The 14,440-nt window shown below is 38.3% G+C and overlaps 1 protein-coding gene across 4 annotated transcripts in view; it reads right to left on the bottom strand.

Moving 5' to 3' along the window:
- The window catches only part of LRBA (LPS responsive beige-like anchor protein), a 654,576-nt gene that overhangs the window by 310,959 nt on the left and 329,177 nt on the right, over positions 1 to 14,440 (bottom strand). For all 4 annotated transcript variants that reach the window (XM_061584671.1, XM_061584674.1, XM_061584673.1 and 1 more), the window contains exon 38: positions 11,701 to 11,825. In XM_061584671.1, the coding sequence (XP_061440655.1) occupies positions 11,701 to 11,825 (125 nt within the window). The remainder of the gene's footprint in view (positions 1 to 11,700; positions 11,826 to 14,440) is intronic.

Below are 14,440 nucleotides of genomic sequence, written 5' to 3'. Positions count from 1 at the left end.
ATTATGTGGCCTGATGACATGGATAAGGTGCTTGCGACAATGTGGTCAGCTACATGTCCTCTCAACCCTTGCCCTTCTTGGCTTATTAAAGCTTGCCAAGGGGATTTGACTGAGTGGATCCAGGGTCAATGCTCTGTTGTGGAAGGAAGTGCTTCCAGCAATCCTGAAAGAGGAGGTGATCCGACTGCTCCCGAAAAAGCCCACCGTGGACCCATTGGTTTGTGACAACTACTGCCTGGTCGCAAATACCCCCTTTTAGGGAAGGTGATTGAGAGGATTGTGAGGAAGCAATTGCAAGTACTCTTGGATGAAACAGATTATCTTGACACATTCCAATCTCGGTTCAGGCCTGATTCTGGGACTGAATTGGCCTTCGTTGCCCTGATGGATGACCTTTATCAGGAGAAGGACCGGGGGACCCTGTTATCCTTACTTGATCTCTCAGTGGCTAGGGACCAGCTTGGGACCAGAATACCTGAAAGATCATCTTGTTCCTTATATACCCAGTTGATCACTATGTTTGCAGGTGAGGGCCTCCTGCAGATACCATCTTATCAGGAGGTCCATTCCACACACCATAGGAAGCGAACCTTTAGTGTAATGCCACCTCCCCTTTGGAATTACCTCCCCTTAAATATTAGATAGGAGCCATCTCAATTATCTCTTTGGGGCCTACCGAAGACCTTCCTCTTTCAACAAGCCTTTTATGAAGAGACCTTATCCAGTCTGCATCTGTGCAAATGCTTTTAAAGATGTTTTTAAAGCTTTTCAACAAGATGTTTTGAAATATATTTTGTCTTAATATATTTGAAAGTCTGTTTTTATGATGTTTAGAATGTTTTAGTTTTTTTGTTTGCCAGCCTGGGCTCCTGCTGGGAGGAAGTGTGGGATATAAACAACAACAACAACTATACAGCCACTATAGCCAGCATGGATTTTTCACATTTCGCAGTGTTAAATTGAAAATACCCCCACGCCATTCTGATGCTTCCCATAAGCTCATTTCAAAACAAAACCTTACAAAACTTATAGTCCTGAACTCAGAAATGCTTGCTTAACAACCCTCTAAATTTTCATGGCGATACTCAAAACAGTCAGAGAGAATAGAAAATTCTAAGTGTAAAAAGAGAGGAAAAAACACCAGACCCCTTTTGGACTTTTTTCTCTGAGAGTTCTCATAATCTGTTGAAATTCAGTAAAATCAGCCATGTTCACAGAGTACCTGTAATCCTAATACTGACCTTGCCCCATACTCTGACCTTCAACTTCTGCACTTTAAAAGTAAAAAAAATGCCTGGCTGATTTTTAATTAATTTAAGAAATTTTGGCTGGAACCCTAAGATAATGTGGGACATGCTCAGTGAGAATCAACTGTCAGTGTTCTAAAAGCCTCACACCTGCTGGGCTTGGCTAATCAGGGAGCCACACCCACACCAGACTTTGATTTCACATGAGATAGTCATGGTTTCCCCAAAGAATCCTGGGAAGTGTAGTTTGTGAAGGGTGCTGAGAGGAGTCTCCTATTCCACTGACAGAGCTCCAGTGACCATACTGGTTTAACAGTCAGCCACTCTGATTGAAGGTCTGTGAGGGGAACAGGGCGTCTCCTAGCAACTCTCAGCACCCTTCGCTAACTACACTTCCCAGGATTCTTTGAGAGAAGTCATGACTGTCCAAAGTGAAATAAAGGCCTGGTGTGGATGTGGCGAGGGACAGCTTTGCTTTAAAATTGGGTGGAAGGCTACATGTGCCTGCTGTAGAATAAAAAGGTGGGGGAAACGCTAAAAAGTAATGATACTGTTCACAATGTTTTCCTTTTGGAAAGGAAAGGGTTTTCCCCTCTGCCCAGTACCCACCCACCCAATTTCTTCCCCTCCCCTCCACCTCCCTGCCCCTCCCCCGGGTCAGTGTTGACTAGCACCTGGGAGACCAGGGTTCGAATCCCCACACAGCCATGAAGCTGACTGGGTGACCTTTCGCCAGTCACTGCCTCTCAGAGGAAGGCAATGGTAAAACCACCTCTGAATACCATTTACCATGAAAACCCTATTCAAAGGGTCGCCATAAGTTCAGTGAACTTGAAGGCAGTCCATTTCCATTTTCAAACATGATTGCACAGAAATAAATCCCATTGAACTCAAAAAGTACGTGAATGATCAAACTAGGGTTGCCAGGTCCAGCCTCCAAGAGGTCTTCTGTATCTTTAAAAGTTGTGCAGGGGGAAGGGAGAAATTCACCTTGTGGTTTTTCCCATTACAGTGTTGCAAGAAAACCTGTACTTGGCTGAATTTTCTCTTCTCTTAAAGATACAGAATCATTCTCAGGCCCTGAGCCTGGAAACCCTAGATCAAACCCACCCTCCCTTCTCCCTCCTATACCCTCCTTCTTGTCGCTTCCCTCCCCCTTCCTTTGCCCCTCCCTCCCCATCCCCTTCCAATCCCCTCTTTCCCCTTCCTCCTACTCCCCCTCTCCTTCCTCCTCCCCATGGTCAGTTTTACCTATCTTAAGCATGATTGCATGGAAGTAAATACCATTGAACTCTATAAGCATGCAAATGATCAAACCTGCCCTCCCCTCTCCCTTCCTTTGCCCACCTCCAATATGCTCCTTTCTCTTCCCCCTCCTCCTCCCCCATGGTCAGTTTTTCCTATCCTAACCATGATTGCATAGGAGTAAATCCCATTGAATTCAATAAGCATACAAATGATCAGACCTGCTTTTCTCCTCCTTCCCCTCTCCTCTCCCTTCCTCCTCCCCCTCTTCCTTCTTCCTCCTCCCCTGCCCACTCCAGCCCTCCCTCCTTCCCCCTGGACGGTTTTACATATCCTAAGCATGATTGCACAGGAGTAAATCACACTGTACTCAATAAACATGCAAATGATGAAACCTGTCCTTCTCCTCCCCTCCCCTGCTGCCTGTTCCCCTCCCAGTCCTCCCCTCTGCCTTTTCTCCCCTCCCTTCTCCTCCTTCTCCTCCCCCCCATCCCCTGTGGTCAGTTTCACCTATCCTAAACATGATTTCAGGGGAGTAAATCCCACTGAACTCAATAAGCATGCAAATGATCAATCCATTCTCAGCAAGCTTGCACAGGATCCCATTTCTTACCTCCTGGGTTAAAAAGCAGGGAAATTCACTAATAGGCAAAAAACCTTGCGGTTTTTAAACAGCAGGGAAATTGGGCAGCTATAGTGAATACACAAAGGGAGCAGGAGACCTGATCTCCTCTCTGAGATATTGTACTGCCCTACAAATTTGTCAAAATGCCAACACAATTTGGGTTGGTCTTTCACAGTCCAATCCACTTCCTGTGTAGCTTGGAAGAATTGCTTGCATGCTTTTTAGTTCAGTGGGATTTAGGATAGGTAAAACTGACCAGGGGAAGAAGCAGGGAGGGGAGGAGTGGGCAGAGGGAAAGCCCCTTTCCTTTCCATTCCAAAAGGAAAACATTGTGAACAGTATCACTGTTTTTCAGGGTTTATCCCACCTTTTTATTCTACAGCAGGCACATGTAGTCTCCCACCCAAATTTAAAGCAAAGCTGTCCCTGGCCACATCCACACCAGGCCCTTATTTCACTTTAGACAGTCATGGCATCTCCCAAAGAATCCTGGGAAGTGGAGTTAGCGAAGGGTGCTGAGAGTTGCTAGGAGATGCCCTGTTCTCCTCATAGAACTTCAGTCAGAGCAGCTGACTGCTAAACCACTCTGGCCACTGGAGCTCTGTCAGGGGAATAGGAGTTTCCTTTCAGCACCCTTCACAAACTACACTTCCCAGGATTCTTTGGGGGAACCATGACTGTCTAAAGTGAAATAAAGTTCTGGTGTAGGTGTGGCCCCCTGATTAGCCAAGCCAAGCAGCTTGGAGTCTGGCTTTTAGAACACTGACAGTTGATTCTTACTGAGCATGCCTGGCCTTATCATTGAATTCAATGCTACATTTCTTAAATTAATTAATAATCAGTTAGGCAATTTTTAACTTTTAAACTGCAGAAGATGAAGGTGAGAGTATGGGGCAAGGTCAGTAATAGGATTAAAGGTACTCTGTGAATATGGCTGATTTTTTAATAAATTTCAACAAATTATGAGAACTCTGACAGAAAAAAGTCCAAAAGGGGTCTGGTTTTTCTCTCTCTATTTTTACACTTTGAACTCTCGATTCTCTCTGTGTATCTTTTGTGTATCGCCATGAAAATTTAGACAGTTGTTAAGCAAGCGTTTCTGAGTTCAGGACTATAAATTTTGTAAGGTTTTGTTTTGAAATGAGCTTATGGGAAACATCAGAATGGCATGGGGGTATTTTCAAACTAACACTGCGGAATGCAAAAAATCCATGCTGACTATAGTATACAGCCACTCTTGTGGCTGTGTAATTAGATAACTGGGGTCTTCTGGGTTTCTCCCGCAACAGTCACTCAGCATTCCATGCCCATTGAGCATGTGATTGGCCTTTGCTGAGCTGTTGTTGGGTTTTTCCTATCTTATTTTTTCCAAACCTTTTTGTCCTTCAGCGAAACTTTGGGTATCCCTTGGCCTGCTGATGACTCCCTCTTGTGCATGGATAGCTCCATTTTGGCTACAGAAGTGGATGTCAGAGAATTTAGTTGATTTTGCTACATACAGTATATACATTTGGGACCTACAACATAATGTTGTACTGTTGAGTTCTTCTGTTCAGGAATCTACCCATGTAATTGTCATGTCAGGTGATTGAAAGGTGGGCAGCTCCACCCACCTGTCAAACTTGACTTGCAAAGGATGGAGAAGATAACGAACTAGTCTGCTGGCCAGTTCTAGTTCCCCATCCCTGAATCAGGAAATGAGTGAAGCAAGACAACGTTGTTGTAACTGCTCAGAACCCATGAGAGCTACAGTTTTCAAAAAAGAGGCCATGTTATAGGGAACAAGATTCCAGTTCAGCTCCTAGAACATTGCTGGTTTGAGATCTCCTGTTGCTAGTGGCACTGACCATTAGTCTTCTTTCTAATACATACATGAAAAAATCATTCTTCAGAACATATGTATTAGGAGGGAAATAAGATATTCAGAATACTATTTCTACATTACACTCACCAAGACTAGCATTATCCATGTCTGAAAACAGAACAGCAACACTAAATGTTATTTAGGCTGGGGAGAGTGGACAGTGCAAACAATTGATTGTAGTTTTTTTGTAAAGTTTCACGGAGAAACTTCTTGTTAACAAATCCTGCAAGTTCATTATTTTTTTAATTTTACAGCAAATCCTATTTTCTCCCATATGTACTATACACTTATTCATTAAGAATTCATCTGTTAGACTTTTTAATAGGGTTAAAATTGTGGAATGTTACAGATAATTCTCCTTTTTCCAATTAAAGACGGTGCTCATTTCCACAAGGCACACTGAGTTTAAAACAGATTCTTTTGAATACTAGTTTCATTCAGTTATAAAAGGCAAAAATAAAGTTCCAGACCAACTCTTACAAATAACCATTTGGATGTTCTCTTCCCTCCCCTCCCCCTCCGGCTTTGAAAAATATCCCACAGTCCTTTTTCCCAAGCAATTTAATATGTGCTTGGGAAGGGCAATTAAATTGTCAGAATTTAAAAAAATGTTTTAAACTAGAAGGTAGCCTGGAGTATAGTCATGGAGCTGATATTGATTGTCTGAACAGAGAACATTAGTCTTCAGGTATTTACTCTGCCACCTCTGCACCAGAGGCTCTCTTTCAAATCAAATCAATCCCTTGAAGAGATGGCTACTGAAATACATAAATGAGGCTGCAACAGAGCTGATTTTTGCTCTCTAGGCCTTACTATGTCTTGGTTTCTGATTGTTTTTGAATCTTTTCCACTTCTTCCAATTGTAAACTTTAACAGACTGCACTCTCTTGGGCAGGACCTATGGGAACAATTCTTTTTCCATTTGAAGTTCATAGCAATATTCAATAGAAATAGGATTACAATTACATCTTATTTTATTTCAATAGCTCATTTGTATATTTTTCATTTTGTTACAATCCAGAACAGAAGTAGTAGTAATAACTACACTGTGTGAGGTTTTTTTTAAAGACAATAATAAAATTGTCCCTACAATGTTTTCTTACGACTAGTACTTATCTTCATTGTGGATTTTTAAATAGGGAGAGTTTAAATCTAAAGTAAGCAGAATTTGTAAGCAAGAGAAATCATTTTACAATGTTACAAAAGAAAACATTCCCCACTGGAAAGACTATCAGCCTGATCCACATCCCAGTTCCACTTAAATACTTGGAATTAAACCAAAACAGTTCTCCCTTGAACAAAATGGGCATGAATTGGCTTGAATCCAGTTGCTTTGACATAAATGGATTTTAGAATGGAGTGTATATAATTGAAATAGAATGCTCTGTAATTAATTATTAAAAAGAAACCACAGGACAAAAGAACATTTCCATCAGGAATGTTAGTGACATCCCCAAGTACAGGAACACAGATTCAAATACTGGTCACCAAAATTCTTGTTCAGATCATATCTCTATGAGATGCCATAATCATTTATTAGAAAAGAGTTGTTTTCATAGCAATTCTATATTACCATACACTCCATTTTGGTTCCTAAGAGTGCCCTCTTGTAAATGTCCTACACGTGGCAAGTTCAAACATCAAAGGCAGTTACATAAGCATCCTCAGTTAACTGCTTCATCTTCATGAAACTCCTTTCCTGTAGATGTCTGCCGAAACACTAGTCAGAACACATTTTGCAACATGTGTAACTTTCATTTCAAATTGTCATTTCCTGCCAAAATTTTGCTATACAAGCTATCTCCATATCATGTACTACTACAATGGAGAAAGCTACTCCACAATCATGGAAATATCTCTAAAACATATCCATATATTGCTAGTTCACATGGTACCTTCTGCACAGATGCAGGCACTGCATGAAAAAATTGCTTTGTGAACCAGCTCTGGGGTCTTATAATTTTACACAAGTGAATGATGCCTGGGTTAACACGGAATGTATGCTAGGAATCTCTGTTTAGTAAGGCTACAATGTTTAACTGATTAATAATTAACCAATTAAAAAACTTTTACACAACTCTAAGAATGTAACTCCAACTAAATTGGGGAGCAGATTTTTAAAAACACATTATTTTTAATGCAAGCACTTATAAACACTGCAGATTGAGAGCACCACAGATCTTAAAAAGAGATATGTTCCTTCTTCCACCCCCATACAAAAGAGAATGTCTCTTCTACAGTGAGACATGCATGTGTCATCAAAACAAAGTATGCTTCATGCTTCAGAACTAATGGGCAACATCCAGTGATGTCCTTCCACTTTCACACTGGAAATCTACTTGTGCAATAGAACTTCCAGTTTCTCTTCTCCACCCTCCAGCACTCACATGCCCCCCAAATTTTGTTCCACAGTCCCTAAACTCTGCAGAACAGATTTGGGAGTGTGTGCGGGAGGACTATAAGGGCAAGGAGAAGCCCCATTGCATAAGCCTGCAACTTCTCTGGCTATGTCACTCAGTGCTTTTACTCATATGCAAATGTAATTAGAAGATCCATCAATACAATCAACTATCATTGAAGTAACTAAGCTTTCTTTAACTATGTGACAACCAGAGCTTGGAAGTAATTAGTTACAAGTAACAAATTACTTGTAATTCATTACTTGTTTGAGGAACGAATGGGTAATTCCTTTACATTTTGATTTTAATAGAACTAGGAATAATTTTATTACTTTTGTGGTAATAAAGTAATTGTAATGTTTCCAGCATTACTTGGGGGGGCACAGCGGAAGCCTTCTGTTCCCCTGATGGGCTTCTGTGCAGTGTTGCTCTTCCCTCATGCTCTGGGGGTGGGTATGAGGAAACGAGGAAAGAGGTGGAGAGTGAGGCGGGGTGAATTGGTGAAAACAATTGTTTTTTAAAAAATGGATGGTGGTAGTGAAGAATGGGAGTGGAGGGAAAAAGGAGCCGAAGAACAAGAATATGGATAAAGGAGGAGAAGGAAGCAGCAGCAGAACAGACCGCTCAGGAGTGGAAATTTTATTTGAAATGTATTTATATTTTTTTACTCTATGTTGTTGAACTGCATTTTACTGTAATATGATTTGTATTTTAATATTATTTTTGGTATTTTCCTCATAAATGTATTTAATTGTGGCGGCCTATGGCTCTGAACAATAAAGATTCATTCATTCAGATAAAGAACTGTGGAGGTGAAAGACGAGAACGTGTGTGTGTGTGTGTATGTGAGACAGAAAGAGAATGAGAGAGTGAGTGAGTGAGTGAGTGAGTGAGTGAGAGAGACAGAAAGAGAGAGAGAGAGAGAGAGAGAGAGAGAGAATACTGTGTTTGCACTTGGCATACAAAGTGACCTCTACCATCCTCTCTGGCTACTGTGCTGCATTTAGAGTATTTTAACTTTTTTGCAACTCAGGGGAAACTGTTTATTTGGGTGAGTGTCCCTTAGTTGGTGGCAGGACAGGGTCCAGGAGGTGGTTAAGTGAGAGAGATTACGCTTGTTGGCTGGGGGGGGGGATTTGCACTTGATTTGATGTGCAAAGATCTGAGTAGTGGCCTCTGTCTCCCTCCCCACCTCCCTTACCAGTGGAGAGACCACCATTGCTATCTTATGGATAAAAAGAATGATTCTACTACCTCTGTATGTGTGCGTTTAGTTTTAATGTTGTTTTAGGCTACTTAGATGTGCAGCAGCAAAGGCCAGCACTGTGTAGGCATTTTTTTAAAAAAAGTAACTGAAATGTAATTGTAGTGATTACTTTTGAGAAAAAGTAATCAGTTACTTTCAGAGCAATTGTAATTGTAACAGTAATTATAACTTTTTGGGCCATGTAATTGTAACTGTAATTTATTACTTTTAAAAAGTAATCTTCCAAGCTCTGTGATACAGTTACTGTTATAAGGTAGTAGACATGTTGCGTGGATTGTTCCATTACTTCCAGGCTAGCACTTCTCTTTGTTCTTGGAGTAAAACACTATTTTATACTTTGTAGACAACTAAAATTCAGTGGGTTTTTTCAAGTGGTAAGTTTGGTCAAACAATGATACTAAAAATGAAAAAGCTGGAGATAAGGTAATGAAAAATGGCTCCCATACAAACCCCTTTGTACCTTCAGTCAAGCTCTCCTGCAGTCACAGTTTCTCAGAGACATTTCATAAGTTAGCCCACAAATCATAACAATATAATATAAAATTATGCAATTTTTTCCTTAGGAAAAAAGTGAAATGATTGGAAGGCAGCAGGTATGTCCTTTATGCATGAGCTGCGACAACCATATTATTTAGGCTTGCAGGCTACCATCCACAGTTCTGTGTGCCTAAGGACCATCTGGATCCACATTTCCAAAACAGTCTGTGTGGCAAACTATTGTTGAAACTGAATCTCAAAACCATGGAGATTGGCTGTTCAAAGGAAACTGAGCAGGGGTGGCGGCAGGGAATCCTACTGAGTGCATGCAAGCTCATAGGCTCACTTAAGCAGTTTGTTAGATTCCAGCTGCAAAATTTTATTATTTGTTGTGTTTTATAACATTAACTTTTTGTTATTTACCCTGAGCCCCAGGAATAAGGGGGGATCAAGTCCAAATAAAAAAATATTTGCCTCGAGAGTGTTCTTTATTTTCTTTAATTCAAAAAATTAAGTTAATGTTGATGATGGCAATTCAGATGAAAAGACATAGTTTGGCTATTTGGCTTTCCAGATGCTAGTATTCCACCCAAGTTTAGTTTCTTGGAAGTACGCCTGGCGCCGACTCTGCTCTCCTACCGGCGCCAGGTCAAAACCTTCCTATTCTCTGAAGCATTTTAAGTTACACTGATTTAATTTTAAAAATGTTTATTGTATTGGATTGTTGATTGTATTTTACTATTATTTTGTTATTCATTGTATTTTTATGCTATTTTATGTTCACCGCCCAGGGAGCTATTGCTAGTCGGGCGGTATATAAATTTAATAAATAATAATAAAAATAATCCTCCTTTAATGCAAATTACATATTGGAATGTATGGTGTATTTGGTTGACCATTGTATACAGTAACTTCAGTGAGAAATGACATACTGTACAGTACATTATTTTTGTCACCTGCACCATTCCACAGAACTTAGCATATTATATAATTTATACCTAATAAAAACTACAATGTAAGAGTGTTTGTCACATGTGACTATGACAGTCTGCAATGATATGTTAGTTTAAGATTATGTGAAATACACTGAATTCTTCAAAACATCTTAAGTATTATTCAACAGGATCAGTATCACTATACTACTGAACACTATATTACTTTTAACAACGAGGAGACAACTGAATATTAACATGGCTAAAATATTAATCATTCTTGTTCTTAGTAAGAATCTTTAACCATTTCATTTCACAAAATGCACATCTGATCCATAGTAGAAACATTTGATGACTAGAATAGACACTATAACTGTAATTAAATGTTGCAGTTGCTTATTGCAATTATGAGAAAAAAATACAAATGTGTCAAGCTTTACTAAAGCTAAATATAATGGCCAAAAACAATATGCACATTTGAAATACTTAACTATATACGCAAAACAAAAATGTGCAAGCAGTCTCAAAGCAGAAGGGCCCTAATTAATTCTATATCCAATCTCTCCCTCTTTCCTTTAGCAAAAAATAAGAGGCTCCAAAACCATTACTGTGTTTAGATCACATTGACTCTTCCATTTGGTCATTTATTTTAAAGGACTTCTGTCACACTTAGTGTTATAACTACTGACATATTTGGAGTCATGGGTGCCAGAGGTTAAAATGCTTAGCTGAGAACAAACTTTTCAAAGTATGCTTTCTTCCTAGACACCCACACTACACTAACATAATTTCAACTAGAAATTACCCAATATTAAAAATGAAATAGAAAAAGTGAGTTAAATGGAAAAGAACAGGTCAATGAGAGTTAAGTTACATCAAAGTCTCTGTAATAAGCAAGACTAAATCTCAGGTTTTAATACATTTTCATTATCATTTCATTTATTTGGCTCAGCTTCTAGGAAAGCCTAAACCATGGTAAAATTGGGTTTTAAAATAATTACAGATAAATATGTTTATTTGGCTCAAAGTGCTTTTGCAAAGTTAGAAAAGTGTAAACATAATTCTGCAGAATAAATATATTTCACATTTTCTGGGATGAGGTGTGATGCAAAGAGAGATAACATACATACACACACACACGTTTGTGTATACAAGGTACCACAGATTTGGAGAACACCTAGCTCTCTGGTTTGCATCACTTCTTAAATTAAAAAAAGAACTAAGATGTAGGAAAATTAAATAGGGTTCCTGAAAATATAGCAAGATCTGTACTTTAGTTTTCCTTTTAAATTGAAATTAATTAAAATAATCAGTGGGGCTTTCTCAGAGGGAAAATACACCTTGTTCATACTGCTACAGTTCATGTAAGGTAATTTGTCACAAAACCAGGAACCAAAAAAAAAGGGAATAAAGGAATCTTCCACCTTTGTCTCACATCACTGGCAAGTTCAACCTTCCATACAAAGGACTTGTACAGAGTGATGCCATTAAGATATAATTAGGTCTTGAAATGCATAGGTCAGAAAAGAAACTAAACTTGTGAATGTGAAAGAGTTTCACATCCTCTCAGACAAATGAAGCTTGAAGCTTCATTGCCATCTACTGTACCTGCTGCTATTGGCAAGAAGCAGATTTTACACTGACCATGGTCTATGGCTGCTTTTAAAGTTGCTTCAGGATGTGTTGATCCGAGGGGGTTATGCACAAATCGTCGCCGGCGCCGCAAGTCATCTTCCCAGTAGTCAAGGCGCCAGAACTCACGAGGACGACTACAATGAAACAGAGGAACCACATGTTAGCAATTATCAAACAGCATGGTAGCACAGAATTTCTGCATAAAGATTTCCTTGTTTGCTCTTTCTCTTTTTTTGAAAAAATAGCACCTTAAACCTTTTTCTACAATCTTTAACTTAGGTATGTCCTTGAAAATAACAATATCACCTTTCAGTCTGAGGAACTCCTTTCCCTTTTTTTCTTAGAAGGTGAAATGAGCACTAAATACATCATTTTGAAATGAATTGCTGACAGTGTGATCAGTTTCCCCACACTCTAGTGGCATGTGCTCCGATTTCAGCCTCATTTCAGCCTCAGCAGGGCACCTTTCTCAGTGACTGCATTTATGAACCAGAATAGGGAAAAGGCTATTATAAATATGGTATAGCATTACCTATATTAATCAAAGTCTGTCCCCCTTCATTTTTCTTCCTAATTTGTGCCTTTTTACACAAGGTCAGTAAATCATACCATGAATTTTTGGTCAAGAAAGTGTTAACTTTAATGAATACTTCTGTTACATGATTATGCATGTGATAATAAAATATTACTCTGTTTAGATGTGCAGGAATTTAATTAAAATAATCTCTTAAAATATTCATTACATTTAGCCCCTGAGGCTTAGAACAACACAAGAAAATACATTTCGTTTCCATTTCCTGTTTTTAAATAAACCATTCCAGGAGAGTGAAATAGCAATCTATTTTCAAACAAATCAGATTGGATTTCTGTTTTGTTTAGCTGATGTTTGCATTTAATTAAGAACTGCATGTTATGGTGTGCAATATTGAAGGTATATTTTTTAAAATTTACATTTAGAAAAAGATTCTATTACATTTGTTGTTTTCCGCATTGTATTATTCAAATATGCATATATCATTTTAATCTAATCATATATATATGCCAGTTCCTATCTTGTTAGATGATCCTGAGAATGTGCTGTAAATTAACCATTAAAAACTGCAAAACAGCCAATTCAGGTGCATATTCATACCTATCTATGCAAATACATTTTGTTATATCAAAAATAATAAAGCCTACAGGAATAACACTATCACTAGAGGCCTGAAGCCAACATCTGCATACTCCAATTACAAAATTATAATTTTATTTATAAAATAATGGCTACTCCAAGAATGGCAAGCCAAAACTACAAACTATAATCTTATTTCTTTTCCATGAGCTAACAATCACTGTATATCTGACAACTGTAGCAAATAGTTCTGATTAATTTATAGATTATAAATGATTAGACATACAATACTTATGTTTCCCTTCTTTAATTATTTAGTCTCCAGAAAGAGACCAATTTTTGTTAGAATCTAGCTATCTAAAAGAAAAACAAACCTACCATATACTTCTACTCATTACGTTTTTTAAAAGTCCACATTAGATGATGACTATATGAAAACTAATAAATGTAAAATTTGAATGTTCATTAATAAATCCGATTCATGTATTAAAGTACATAGCTACTACAATTAATTGTTTGAATCCCTTCTAATTGAATGGGCTGCATTTTTATTATCTGTGGACCACGTTATTTTAAAAACATACTTGGAAAATAAGTCAATTCTGTGTAATTCTGTAGGATTTATATAAGGACAGTTATATGCATAAGAAAAAGCTGCATATGCTCAAAACATGATTAATAACTTAAAATTCTCCATTAGCAATTACAAAAAAAAGAAGAACACAGCTGGCTATGAGTATGCATTTGATAGTCATGGAGCATGGATAGCCACTTCATCATTCTGCCTTCCTTCATTCATCTGTTAAAATTACTATCAAATATCAACTAGGATAGAGTCGTGAATCACAAACTGCTCCTCATCTTCAGAGGAATGATACAATGAGAGTCTATTCATCAGTATGGCAATCGGCACAAGTAATTAGTCCCCTAGACTGAGATCTCTTGCAAAGCTTATTGTATCCGGTGCCACAAACATATGACAATTAAAAGCTAACGGAGGCTTGTAAAATTTGTTTACTGCTTTTTCCATAAATCCTTCCAGTTCTCTGCACTACAGTATTATGCAAAGATGGTAAATTATTAATGCTATCCATTTGTCTTTCTGCACTTTTGATTAAATTAACAATGCTGTTCTTCTGACTAAAACTGCAACATGTGAAACAACTATGTTAAAAATTAGTAAAATTAGATGCAATCATGGAGTGAGACATATTTCTGAAAAAATCATTTTAACTTTCCCATGTTTAGTGTCTTTCCAAACTCAGTAGACAATGCCTCACATTTGCCTTGATTAGTTAATGCACGACACAGAAGTACAGGAGGCGTTTTAGGACATTTGCATCAAGAAGTTAATCTATCCCTTGAACTGGGCCATCACATCTAGAGTAGTACACTAATAAAATAAAGACTTTCACTCCATGAAAGGACATATCATGAATTCAGGAGCAGGTCAAGTATTCTACTGAAAATAAGCAAATCAGTTTAAACAGACATTGGATAGCATGACATGAATCAACCTCCATATACATTTATTGCATTTGCAGCCACAGGGAGATACATGGCCTCAATTTTATTGGGACAATCAAACAAGACAGAATTTGACCTCTAGTGATCAACCGATGATTGTGCATGAGAATC

This window comes from Rhineura floridana, chromosome 9 (genome assembly GCF_030035675.1).
Source record: "Rhineura floridana isolate rRhiFlo1 chromosome 9, rRhiFlo1.hap2, whole genome shotgun sequence".
Taxonomy (NCBI): domain Eukaryota; kingdom Metazoa; phylum Chordata; class Lepidosauria; order Squamata; family Rhineuridae; genus Rhineura; species Rhineura floridana.
This window is presented reverse-complemented; position numbering and strand designations above follow the sequence as displayed.